This window comes from Rhinopithecus roxellana, chromosome 12 (genome assembly GCF_007565055.1).
Source record: "Rhinopithecus roxellana isolate Shanxi Qingling chromosome 12, ASM756505v1, whole genome shotgun sequence".
Lineage (NCBI taxonomy): Eukaryota > Metazoa > Chordata > Mammalia > Primates > Cercopithecidae > Rhinopithecus > Rhinopithecus roxellana.
The window spans coordinates 108,977,622-108,990,976 of record NC_044560.1 but is presented as its reverse complement, the minus strand read 5'-3'; the positions used below and the strand labels follow the sequence as shown (position 1 = coordinate 108,990,976).

General features: G+C 58.1%; 2 protein-coding genes across 2 annotated transcripts; both read left to right on the top strand.

Annotated features, from left to right (window-relative positions):
• The first annotated feature begins 3,151 nt into the window (after positions 1-3,151).
• On the top strand, positions 3,152-4,577 carry LOC104665237 (choriogonadotropin subunit beta). The gene is made up of 3 exons (XM_030942943.1): positions 3,152-3,490; positions 3,843-4,010; positions 4,246-4,577. The coding sequence occupies exons 1-3, from the start codon at positions 3,476-3,478 to the stop codon at positions 4,558-4,560; spliced, it is 498 nt and encodes a 165-aa protein (XP_030798803.1). The 5' UTR covers positions 3,152-3,475; the 3' UTR covers positions 4,561-4,577.
• A 5,917-nt stretch (positions 4,578-10,494) lies between these two features.
• On the top strand, positions 10,495-11,580 carry LOC104665000 (choriogonadotropin subunit beta-like). Its single transcript, XM_030942268.1, has 3 exons — positions 10,495-10,509; positions 10,862-11,029; positions 11,266-11,580. The coding sequence occupies exons 1-3, from the start codon at positions 10,495-10,497 to the stop codon at positions 11,578-11,580; spliced, it is 498 nt and encodes a 165-aa protein (XP_030798128.1).
• The last annotated feature ends 1,775 nt before the right edge of the window (positions 11,581-13,355 follow it).

Sequence of the window (13,355 nt, the reverse complement as noted above, 5' to 3'; positions counted from 1 at the left end):
TAATACACACACACACACACACACACACACACACACACACACACACACACACACACACTGTCTCTCTCTCTCTCAGGTCCAGGTTTAAGCAAAGGACATTGGCTTCTTCTCCCCCCATCTACACAGACCAGGCCCTTGGCGGGGTGGAGCACGGTTGCCTCCGCTTCTACATCTCCTTGTTTTCAATCTGTGATGTTGGTCTTTTTGCCACCTTCCTCCCTGTCTTAATTTCCAGTGTCTCTCACCTCTGGGTTAGTACTAACAGCTCCCTTTCCATCGTAGTCTCTTTCTTCCTCCCTGTCTCTCCCCTTTCTTGTTGTATTTCCTTCTCACACGTCGAAGCCCGTCTTTTTCACTATGTCCCTGTCCACTTCTCTGTGGGTCCTTCCTCTTTGCCCACCCAGCCGACCCAGGTGGAATGTTTCCAGCAAATGTAAGGCCGGCAGGAGAGCCGACGCCATTGCTGAGGCCTCCAGCACATGCGGTGAGAGTGGGGGAGCCCCGGGGACGTCTGGAAATCATTACCCCAAGGTGGGCAGGCCTGGCAGAGGGAGGAAGCAGCAGGAGCTTCTGGACCTTGGAGGAAAGAGGGGTGTTTCTCATGGATGTCCTGAGGTGCTCTGTGCAGTGCAGGGGGCTCTGTCTCTCTGTCTGGATTCCCTGGTCTCTGTTCCTCTTTCTGGATCTGTCTTCTCCATCCCTCTGGGTCTCTGAAACTTTGAACTTCTCCTTCCTCTTCTTCCCTCCTGTCTTTGAGTCTCCATCCCCCTTCCCGCGTTTCTCTGTGCCCCGCTTGGGTTCCCTGTCCCTCTGTCTCTGGGTCTCCTTCTCACTCCACTCATCCACATGTCTGCAGGCCCTTCATTGGTTAGGTTCAGGATGGGCGGGTTCTGTCACCTGGGCAACAGCAACAACAAGCCAGTACCTGCTTGGCTACAGGGAGGCGAAGGAACCATGGCCAGTGGCACCCTGGCTCTAGGCTGTGGCCCCCTGCCCTGTGGTCTTCCATCTCTGCAACTGAGATGCCCGGATCCTGCCCCAACTGGCATCTCACCAGCACCTGCGTTGCCCATTGCATTATCCCACCCGTGCTCTTTCCCCCGCCCACGGTGCAGGAGCGTTGACCCTAGGCTGAAGCCCTGCGGGGCCTGGGGACCCAGAAAGCTAGGTGCTGAGTAAAGGGGATTGGGAGCTTGGACTCCTCTCTGAAGTTGGAGTGTCCTGGAGCCCTGGGTCTGAGAGAGGAGGCACCAGGGAAGCTGGATGCCAGGGATTGCAGAGGAAAGGGCTGGGGACCCACTGGAAGAGGTCAGAGTTTGGGGTGGGGGGCGGTGATAGGGACGCCTGAGTCTTTCTAGCTGATGGGCAGCGCCTACTCTCCAGTCCACGGTCGTGGACCCTCTACCTCCGGCTGCAAAGCAGGATTCTCGCGTCTGGGCTTTGGACGAGGTTCTCAGCAGATGGGGACAACATCTGGCTCGGCCTATGGGCCCAAGACCCATGCCGGACCCTGCGCCCAGCCCAGAGCCCAGAGCCTGCAGACCCCACGCGGACTGTGGGGATGGAGGAATCGAGAGAAAAAGTAAGGTTTGGGGAGTGCCGGAGTCCGAAGGGGACAGGACGGGGGACTGCATTTGAGTCCCCTGCACCTTCACATGTCTCTCCGGGTCGCCTTTCGGCACCTCAGACGTCTCGGCTGGGGCCTCCCACTGACCACGAAGTACCAGCGCAGCGAGACGAGGGCGCAGTACACGGGCTCTCCCGACCAGGACGCCAGCGCCCCGGAATACCTCGGGCCCCAGCCCCTTACAAGTCACAGACCACCACCGCGAGGGGCTGGGCCTCGAGGCCAGGCCAGAAGGACCGGGGGCTGGGGGCTGCAAACTCACATTCAGGGCTCCTAAGCTGCTGCGGAGCGAGAGGGCAGACTGTGGGTGGGGACGAGACTAGAATATTCCGAGACGGGGTTGGATGGGAACAGGGCGAGCTCAGCTCCAGTGGCCACACCAAGACGGTTTAAGCCCGGGAGCGGAACCAGGGAGGTTGTTTTTTGTGGCTGGGGGCTTGGGTGTGAGTTCCTTGAGCAGCAGGAGGTGCTTGGATTTAGGGAGGTGAAGCTGAGAGGGGTTCGGGGTGAGGAAGGAAGCTGAAGGTCCCTGGCGTGGATGGAGGGAAGGGCTCTGACTCTGGGTCGGGGTGCGAGGGCCGTGGCCGTCATGGCTGTGGAGGCGGAAGGAGAGGGATGACCGCAGCACCGCGGGACCCTGACTCTGGCTCAGGAATTCTACCGCCCCTCGCTGCACCCGCTCCGCCGGCTCGACCGCTTCCGCCCGCTGGAGGCGCCCTGGGGTGGCCCCCACTGGAAGCCCTTGCCGGGCATCCACAGCGTGCCGAAAGCCTACAGCCCCGGAACTCCGGCTCCGGCAGCTGGAAGCCGGCGCTAGTGAGAGTCGGCCGGGCCAGCCCCACCCCAGACACGCCCCCTGGCCTCGGGGCAGAGCCGAGCTCCGGACCTCCAAGGATGTGGATGCTCCAGGTAAGGCTGCAGGGCTCCTGGGCACCTTCCACCTTCCTCCAGGCCATCACTGGCATCAGAAGGGGTAGACGCGTGTGAGTTGTGGAAGGTCTTTTTCTGGAGGGGCGTGACCCCCAGTAAGCCCACTACGAGGGGTCCAGACCCAGGCTGGCTCCCACTTATTACTTCTGTCCGCAGTGTGGTGGCGGGACTAACTCAGACACGCCCACTCAGCTGCAGTATCCAGGGAAGGGACTAAGTCCAGATAATGTCCGTCGAGGCTTGACCCCTCGGGCAGCACACGCCCCCTGCGGGCGTGTTAAATAATGGGTTAAATCATCTGAGCCACCCCCATTTCCGGGGACTGCTCCGGGCATCCTGGCTTGAGGCTAGAGTGGGCAGAGGTCCCTAAGGGAGAGGTGGGTCTCTGGCTGAATCCTTCCCTGCGGGGCATCTGGGTCGAGCAACTTCCCTGGCTGCACAGTCACGGGGAGGCCCTCCCGGATTGGGCAGGAGCTAAGTCCGAAGCCGCGCCCCTCCTGGGAGGTTGGACTGTGGCGCAGGAATGCCTTAAGTGGAGGAAGGTTGAGGCTTCAGTCCCGCACTTTTCTCGGTTCACCGCCTCCTCCTGACTCCCAAGACCGCACGATAGACAGAGGCAGGTTTTCCTACACCCTACTCCCTGGCCTCCAACGCCGACGAGACCCTAGCACTCGACGACTGAGTCTCTGAGGTCACTTCACCGTGGTCTCTGCCTCACTCTTGGCGCTGGACACTGAGGAGAGAGGGCTGGGGTGCTCCGCTGAGACACCCCTGCGCCTCCCTGGCCTTGTGCACCTCTCACTCCCCGGGGTGTTAGTGTCGAGGTCACCCCAGCATCCTACCACCTCCTGGTGGCTTTGCCACCCCCACAACCCAGAGGTATAAAGCCAGGTACACGAGGCAGGGGACGCACCAAGGATGGAGATGCTCCAGGTAAGACTGCAGGGCCCCTGGGCAGCTTCCACCTCCTTCCAGGCCATCACAGGCATGAGAAGGGGCAGACGCGTGTAAGCTGTGGAAGGAGGCCTCTTTCGGGAGGGGCGTGACCCACAGTAAGCTTCAAGTAGGGCAATCCCTGAGCGTGGGTTTCTAAAATGTTAGGGTATCTCAGGTCCTCTGGGCTGCAGGGTGGGCGCTGAAAGGAAGGTGTCCCGGCGGTGGGTCCTGACTAGGAGATGCCGGGAAAGGTCTCTGGGTCCTTGAGGGTGGTGTACCCCAGGGCATGGGAGGGCCAGGGCACGGGGCTGCAGTCTCAGACTGGGCTGAAGCAGTGTCCTTGTCCCAGGGGCTGCTGCTGTGGATGCTGCTGAGCATGGGCCGGGCACAGGCATCCAGGGAGCCGCTGCGGCCACTGTGTCGCCCCATCAATGCCACCCTGGCTGCCGAGAAGGAGGCCTGCCCCGTGTGCATCACCGTCAACACCACCATCTGTGCCGGCTACTGCCCCACCATGGTGAGCTGCCCCGGGCCAGGTCCAGGTGCTGCCACCTCAGGGCCGGGTTCACAGAGGCAGCGGGGGAGGAAGGGTGGTCTGTCTGTCTGGCAGGGGCTGGGGAATGGGGTGTGGGACAACAGGAACAGAGGGCTTCCTGGACTCCTGAGTCTGGGACATTTGGGGACAGCTTGGGAGCTCAGCTGAGGCGCTGGCCCCAGGCACATGCTCACTCCGCTATCCACACGTCCTCCAGATGCGGGTGCTGCAGGCGGTCCTGCCGCCCGTGCCCCAGGCGGTATGCACCTACCGCGAGGTGCGCTTCGAGTCCATCCGGCTCCCTGGCTGCCCGCCTGGCGTGGACCCCGTGGTCTCCGTCCCCGTGGCTCTCAGCTGTCGCTGTGGACTCTGCCGCCGCAGCACCACTGACTGTGGGGGTCCCAAGGACCACCCTTTGACCTGTGATGACCCCCACCTGCAGGCCTCCTCTTCCTCAAAGGACCTTCCCCCCAGCCCTCCAAGTCCATCCCGACTCCTGGAACCAGCAGGCACCCCATTCCTCCCGCAATAAAGGCTTCTCAATCTGCACTCTGGGGGTGTCTCTCTGTGGGCTCAGGGCAACCACACACACACACGGTGGGTCCAGCTTCAAAAGCACATTTTACAAAGTCACACTGTCAGATCTCTGATAGAATACAAGGTGGATGGCTGGATGCCGAGGCTCATGCCTGTAATCCCAGCACTTTGGGAGACTGAGGTGGGCGGATCACTAGGTCAGGAGATCCAGACCATCCTGGCTAACATGGTGAAACCCTGCCTCTACTAAAAATACAAAATTAGCTGGGAGTGGTGGCAGGTGCCTGTAGTCCCAGGTACTTGGGAGGCTGAGGCAGGAGAATGGCATGAACCCGGGAGGGGTAGTATGCAGTGAGCCGAGATGGTGCCACTGCAATCCAGCTTGGTCCACAGAGTGAGACTTCATCGCAACAACAAAAAAAAAGAAAACAGGGTGGGGACAGGGGATGACATCCAGCTCAGGAGGTGTCCATGGTCTCGCCTTCTGTGGGGAGAAGGAAGGCCACATGGTCATTGTGTCCCCATGGGGCAGGGCCTGAGTCTTCAAGGCCAAGCTCTCTCTTCCTCCTTCTGAGGGTGGCACTGGCAGTACAAGTGAGGGGTGGGGATCTGAATGGGATGAATGATCTGAGGTGGATGTCATATCTTTCATTCTCCTTCATCCACTGCCTTTCCCTTCCCCTCCTCAGGGATGGCCTTGTTGTTCTAAGGACCCCAGTTTGGGAACTCAACAAATGATCACAATATCACAACTCTCTGAATTGGAGCTCAATCTCTGCAAGATGGGTGAAACCATATGGGGTTTTGAAGGTTGAACAGGAGTACTCCCGGAGGAACTTGAGGGTAGTAATTATGATGATGATGATAAGAATAACCGCTATTTATAGTGTTTACTCTTTCTCAGCCCTAATACGTAACTCTTGGGATCAACACTCGTGGATTTGATCATTGGTGGCCTTTGGTGTTAAGTGGCTGACTGCCCAGTCTCAGAGGACACCACCTGGCTCATCCTGGAGAGAGGGAGGGCACATTTCATTATGTGGATGGGGAAGGAGGGGAACTGGAACATGCAAGCAGATGACTGGGGACCTTGAGAACGTGGTCCACAGAAGGCCTTTAAGTATCCGGGAGCTGGGGTTCAAATGGGAAATATTAGTTGGTGAGAGGGGGCAGGGTTTGGCTTAGAATATTCTGTTGTGAGATAATGAGCCCCCCATCACAGGGGGATTACAAGCAAGGTTGAATGAGAAGTGATCAGGATGCTGAAGAGTTCAGCCCTGGGCGGGGAGTTGGAGTCAGGTTTCTAGCCCTCTTCCCTGTCCCAACCTCTACCCTACATTGGGAAAGAAACAGACCTTAAAATTATCCAGCTTGATGGCCGGGTGTGATGACTCATGCCTGTAATCCCAGCACTTTGGGAGACCGAGGCAGGCCAATTACCTGAGGTCAAGCATTCAAGGTGAAACCCCGTCTCTATTAAAATTATAGAAAGAAATTAGCTGGACATGGTGGTGAGTGCCTGTAATCTAAGCTACTCTGAAGGGTGAAGCAGGAGAATCACTTGAACCTGGGAGGCAGAGGTTGCAGCGAGCCGAGACTCTGCCATTGCACTCCAGGCTGGGCAAAAACAGGGAAACTCCGTCTCAAAAAAAAAAGTCCAACTTGAGTGCGACATGAGGTTCTGACTAACTCGCCAGCCCCCTGGCTGGATCAGGGGTCAGTGTGCATTGACAGCCCTTGAGTAGGGCCAGCAAAATCCAACAGAAGGGTTCCAGAAGCCTCAATGGGTGAGGAGGGGTAAGTGGGATTCTGGGCCTGACTGCAGAAGGCAGCCTCAGTTTTCCTCGTCTGAAGAATGGGCCAGTGGGATGAGGTAATGAGGGTTCTGGAGGCAGAGGGCTTGACCTAAAGTTCTTTTTTTTTTTTTTTTTTTTTTAGATAGAATCTTGCTCTGTCGCCCAGGCTGGAGTGCAGTGGCACGATCTGAGCTCACTGCAGCATTCACCTCCCGGGTTCAAGTGATTCTCCTACCTTAGCTGGGATTACAGGTGGGTCCCACCATGCCTGGCTAATTTTTATGTTTTTTGGTAGAGACAGGGATTTGCCACATTGACCAGGCTGGTCTCAAACACCGAACCTCAAGTTATCGACCTGCCTCAGCCTCTCAAAGTGCTGGGATTACAGGAGCGAGCCACTGCGTCCACTGACCAAAAGCTCTTTATAGTCAAGAAATGACAAGGGAAGCCAGGGACAGACCAAAGGAGTTTACAATAGCCCTTTACCTATTACCCATCTCCTCACATGTGTTGCTAATACACATACATACACACACACACACACACACACACACACACACACACACACACACACATACAGAGTTTCTCTTTCTTTCTTTTTTTTTTTTCCACTCTCTCTCTCTCTGGGACAGACCACAGGACTACAAAATAGCCCTTTACCTATTACGCATTACCCACATGGGTGGCCAACACACAACCACAACTCTCTCTCTCTCTCTCTCTCTCTCTCTCTCGCTTTCTCTTTCTCACGTCGAGATTTGAGCAAGGGACATAGGCTTCTTCTCCCCCCATCTACACAGACCAGGCCCTTGGCGGGGTGGAGCACGGTTGCCTCCGTTTCTACATCTCCTTGTTTTCAATCTGTGATGTTGGTCTTTTTGCCACCTTCCTCCCTGTCTTAATTTCCAGTGTCTCTCACCTCTGGGTTAGTACTAACAGCTCCCTTTCCATCGTAGTCTCTTTCTTCCTCCCTGTCTCTCCCCTTTCTTGTTGTATTTCCTTCTCACACACGAAGCCCGTCTTTTTCACTATGTCCCTGTGCACTTCTCTGTGGGTCCTTCCTCTTTGCCCACCCAGCCTACCCAGGTGGAACTTTTCCAGCAAATTAAAGGCAGGCAGGACAACCCATGCCATTGCTGAGGCCTCCAGCACATGCGGTGAGAGTGGGGGAGCCCCAGGGACATCTGGAAATCATTACCCCAAGGTGGGCAGGCCTGGCAGAGGGAGGAAGCAGCAGGAGCTTCTGGACCTTGGAGGAAAGAGGGGTGTTTCTCATGGATGTCCTGAGGTGCTCTGTGCAGTGCAGGGGGCACTGTCTCTCTGTCTGGATTCCCAGGTTGCTCTTTCTGGGTCTCTGTCTCCCCCATCCCCCTGGGTCTCTGAAACTCTGAACTTCTCCTTCCTCTTCTTCCCTCCTGTCTTTGAATCTCCATCCCCCTCCCCGCGTTTCTCTGTGCCCCGCTTGGGGTCCCTGTCCCTCTGTCTCTGGGTCTCCTTCTCACTCCATCCATCCACATGTCTGCAGGCCCTTCATTGGCTAGGTTCAGGATGGGCGGGTTCTGTCACCTGGGGCAACAGCAACAACAAGCCAGCACCTGCTTGGCTACAGGGAGGGGGTGGAACCATGGCCAGTGGCACCCTGGCTCTGGGCTGTGGCCTGCCCCGTGGTCTTCCATCTCTGCAATGGAGATGCCTGGATCCTGGCCCAACTGGCATCTCACCAGCACCTGCGTTGCCCACCGCATTATCCCACCCGTGCCCTTTCCCCCAGCCACGGTGTAGGTGAGTTGACCCTAGGCTGAAGCCCTGCGGGGCCTGGGGACCCAGAAAGCTAGGTGCTGAGTAAAGGGGATTGGGAGCTTGGACTCCTCTCTGAAGTTGGAGTGTCCTGGAGCCCTGGGTCTGAGAGAGGAAGGCCCAGGGAAGCTGGATGCCAGGGATTGCAGAGGAAAGGGCTGGGGACCAACTGGAAGAGGTCGGAGTTAGGGGTGGGGGGCGGTGATACAGACGCCTGAGTCTTTCTAGCTGATGGGTAGCGCCTACTCTCCAGTCCACGGTCGTGGACCCTCTACCTCCGGCTGCAAAGCAGGATTCTCGCACCTGGTCTTTGGAGGAGGTCCTCAGCAAATGGGAGAGAACCTCGGACTCCGCCTATGGGCCCAAGACCCATGGCGGGCCCTTCGCCCAGCCCAGAGCCCAGAACCTGCAGACCCCACGCGGACTGTAGGGATCAATGAATCGAGAGAAAAGTTAAGGTTTGGGGAGTGCCGGAGTATGCAGGGGACAGGACAGGAGATTGCATTTGAGTCCCCTGCACCTTCACATGTCTCTCCGGGTCGCCTTTCGGCACCTCAGACGTCGCACCTGGAGCCTCCCACTGACCACAAAGTACCAGCGCAGCGAGAGGAGGGCGCAGTACACGGGCTCTCCAGACCAGGACGCCAGCGCCCCCGAATACGTCGGACCCCAGCCCCTCACAAGTCACAGACCACCACCGCGAGGGGCTGGGCCTCGAGTCCAGGCCAGAAGGACCGGGGGCTGGAAACTCACCTTCAGGGCTCCTAAGCTGCTGCAAAGCGAGAGGGAGGACTGTGGGTGGGGACGAGACTAGAATATTCCGAGACGGGGTTGGATGGGAACAGGGCGAGCTCAGCTCCAGTGGCCACACCAAGACGGTTTAAGCCCGGGAGCGGAACCAGGGAGGTTGTTTTTTGTGGCTGGGGGCTTGGGTTTGAGTTCCTTGAGCAGCAGGAGGTGCTTGGATTTAGGGAGGTGAAGCTGAGAGGGGTTCGGGGTGAGGAAGGAAGCTGAAGGTCCCTGGCAGGGGTGGAGGGAAGGGCTCTGACTCTGGGTCGGGGTGCGAGGGCCGTGGCCGTCATGGCTGTGGAGGCGGAAGGAGAGGGATGACCGCAGCACCGCGGGACCCTGACTCTGGCTCAGGAATTCTACCGCCCCTCGCTGCACCCGCTCCGCCGGCTCGACCGCTTCCGCCCGCTGGAGGCGCCCTGGGGTGGCCCCCACTGGAAGCCCTTGCCGGGCATCCACAGCGTGCCGAAAGCCTACAGCCCCGGAACTCCGGCTCCGGCAGCTGGAAGCCGGCGCTAGTGGGAGTCGGCCATGCCAGCCCCACCCCACACACGCCCCCTGGCCTCGGGGCAGAGCCGAGCTCCGGACCTCCAAGGATGTGGATGCTCCAGGTAAGGCTGCAGGGCTCCTGGGCACCTTCCACCTTCCTCCAGGCCATCACTGGCATCAGAAGGGGTAGACGCGTGTGAGTTGTGGAAGGTCTTTTTCTGGAGGGGCGTGACCCCCAGTAAGCCCACTACGAGGGGTCCAGACCCAGGCTGGCTCCCACTTATTACTTCTGTCCGCAGTGTGGTGGCGGGACTAAGTCAGACACTCCCACTCAGCTGCAGTACCGAGGGGACTAAGTCCAGATAATGTCCGTCGAGGCTTGACCCCTCGGGCAGCACACGCCCCCTGCGGGCGTGTTAAATAATGGGTTAAATCATCTGAGCCACCCCCATTTCCGGGGACCGCTCCGGGCATCCTGGCTTGAGGGTAGGGTGGGCAGAGGTCCCTACGGGTAGATGGGGCTTTGACTGAATCGTTCGCTGCGGGGCATCTGGGTCAAGCGGCTTCCCTGGCTGCACAGTCAAGGGGAGGCCCTCGCGGATTGGGGAGGAGCTAAGTCCGAAGCCTCGCCCCTCCTGGGAGGTTGGACTGTGGCGCAGGAATGCCTTAAGTGGAGGAAGGTTGAGGCTTCAGTCCCGCACTTTTCTCGGTTCACCGCCTCCTCCTGGCTCCCAAGACCGCACGACAGGCAGAGGCAGGTTTTCCTACACCCTACTCCCTGGGCCTCCAACGCCGACGAGACCCTAGCACTCGACCACTGAGTCTCTGAGGTCACTTCACCGTGGTCTCTGCCTCACTCTTGCCGCTGGACCACTGAGGAGAGAGGGCTGGGGTGGTCCGCTGAGCCACCCCTGCGTCTCCGTGGCCTTGGGCACCTCTCACCCCCCGGGGTGTTAGTGTCGAGGTCACCCCAGCATCCTACCACCTCCTGGTGGCCTTGCCGCCCCCACAACCCAGAGGTATAAAGCCAGGTACACGAGGCAGGGGACGCACCAAGGATGGAGATGCTCCAGGTAAGACTGCAGGGCCCCTGAGCAGCTTCCACCTCCTTCCAGGCCATCACTGGCATGAGAAGGGGCAGACGTGTGTGAGCTGTGGAAGGAGGCCTCTTTCGGGAGGGGCGTGACGCCCAGTAAGCTTCAGGTGGGGTAATCCCTGAGCGTGGGTTTCTAAAATTTTGGGGTATCTCAGGTCCTCTGGGCTGTGGGGTGGGCGCTGAAAGGAAGGTGTCTCGGCGGTGGGTCCTGACTAGGAGATGCCGGGAAAGGTCTCTGGGTCCTTGAGGGTGGTGTACCCCAGGGCATGGGAGGGCCAGGGCACGGGGCTGCGGTCTCAGACTGGGCTGAAGCAGTGTCCTTGTTCCAGGGGCTGCTGCTGTGGATGCTGCTGAGCTTGGGCCGGGCACAGGCATCCAGGGAGCCGCTGCGGCCACTGTGTCGCCCCGTCAATGCCACCCTGGCTGCCGAGAAGGAGGCCTGCCCCGTGTGCATCACCGTCAACACCACCATCTGTGCCGGCTACTGCCCCACCATGGTGAGCTGCCCCAGGCCAGGGCCAGGTGCTGCCACCTCAGGGCCGGGTTCACAGAGGCAGCGGGGAAGGAAGGGTGGTCTGCCTGTCTGGTGAGGGGCTGGGGAATGGGGTGTGGGAGGGCAGGAACAGAGGGCTTCCTGGACTCCTGAGTCTGGGACCTTTGTGGACAGCTTGGGAGCTCACCTGAGGCGCTGGCCCCAGGCACATGCTCACTCCGCTATCCACACGTCCTCCAGATGCGGGTGCTGCAGGCGGTCCTGCCGCCCGTGCCCCAGGCGGTATGCACCTACCGCGAGGTGCGCTTCGAGTCCATCCGGCTCCCTGGCTGCCCGCCTGGCGTGGACCCCGTAGTCTCCATCCCCGTGGCTCTCAGCTGTCGCTGTGGACTCTGCCGCCGCAGCACCACTGACTGTGGGGGTCCCAAGGACCACCCTTTGACCTGTGATGACCCCCACCTGCAGGCCTCCTCTTCCTCAAAGGACCTTCCCCCCAGCCCTCCAAGTCCATCCCGACTCCTGGAACCAGCAGGCACCCCGTTCCTCCCGCAATAAAGGCTTCTCAATCTGCACTCTGGGGGTGTCTCTCTGTGGGCTCAGGGCAACCACACACACACAGGGTGGGTCCAGCTTCAAAAACACATTTTACAAAGTCACACTGTCAGATCTCTGATAGAATACAAGGTGGATGGCTGGATGCCGAGGCTCATGCCTGTAATCCCAGCACTTTGGGACACTGAGGTGGGCGGATCACTAGGTCAAGAGATCCAGACCATCCTGGCTAACATGGTGAAACCAAGCCTCTACTAAAAATGCAAAATTAGCTGGGAGTGGTGGCGGGTGCCTGTAATCCCAGGTTCTTGGGAGGCTGAGGCAGGAGAATGGCATGAACCCGGGAGGGGTAGTATGCAGTGAGCCGAGATGGTTCCACTGCAATCCAGCTTGGTCCACAGAGTGAGACTCCATCGCAACAACAAAAAAAAGAAAACAGGGTGGGGACAGGGGATGACATCCAGCTCAGGAGGTGTCCATGGTCTCGCCTTCTGTGGGGAGAAGGAAGGTCACATGGTCATTGTGTCCCCATGGGGCAGGGCCTGAGTCTTCAAGGCCGAACGGTCTCTTCCTCCGAGGGTGGCACTGGCAGTACAAATCGGGCGTGGGGATGTAAATGGGATGAATGATCTGAGTTGGATGTCTACTCTTCCATTCTCCTTCATCCACTGCCTTTCCCTTCCCCTTCTCAGGGATAGCCTTGTTGTTCTAAGGACCCCAGTTTGGGAACTCAACAAAGGATCACAATATCACAACTCTCTGAATTGGAGCTCAATCTCTGCAAGATGGGTGAAACCATATGGGGTTTTGAAAATTGAACAGGAGTTCTCCCGGAGGAACTTGAGGGTAGTAATTATGATGATGATGATAAGAATAACCAGTATTTATTGAGTGTTTACTCTTTCTCAGCCCTAATACATAACTCTTGGGATCAACACTCGTGGATTTGATCATTGGTGGCATTTGGTGTTAAGTGGCTGACTGCCCAGTCTCAGAGGATACCACCTGGCTCATCCTGGAGAGAGGGAGGGCACATTTCATTATGTGGATGGGGAAGGAGAGGAACTGGAACATGCAAGCAGATGGCCAGGGGACCTTGAGAACGTGGTCCACAGAAGGAGCTGTCTGGGAGCTGGGGTTCAAATGGGAAATATTAGTTGGTGAGAGGGGGCAGGGTTTGGCTTAGAATATTCTGTTGTGAGGTAATGAGCCCCCCATCACAGGGGGAGTACAAGCAAGGTTGAAAGAGAAGTGATCAGGATGCTGGAGAGTTCAGCCCTGGGCAGGGAGTTAGAGGCAGATTTCTGGCCCTCTTCCGTGTCCCAACCCCTACCCTGCATTGGGAAAGAAACAGACCTTAAAATTATCCAGCTTGATGGCCGGGTGTGATGACTCATGCCTGTAATCCCAGCACTTTGGGAGACCGAGGCAGGCCAGTCACCTGAGGTCAAGCTTTCAAGGTGAAACCCTGTCTCTACTAAAATTATAGAAAGAAATCTGCTGGACGTGGAGGTGAGCGCCTGTAATCCAAGCTACTCTGAAGGGTGAGGCAGGAGAATCACTTGAACCTGGGAGGCAGAGGTTGCAGTGAGCCGAGACTGTGCCATTGCACTCTAGCCTGAGCAAAAAGAGGGAAACTCCTCCGTCTCAAAAAAAAAAAAAAAATAGAAAAAAAAAAAAAAAAGGTCCAGCTTGAGTTGGACATGAGGTTCTGACTAACTCGCCAGTCCCCTGCCTAGATCAGGGGGTCAGTGGGCATTGACAGCCCTTGAGTAGGG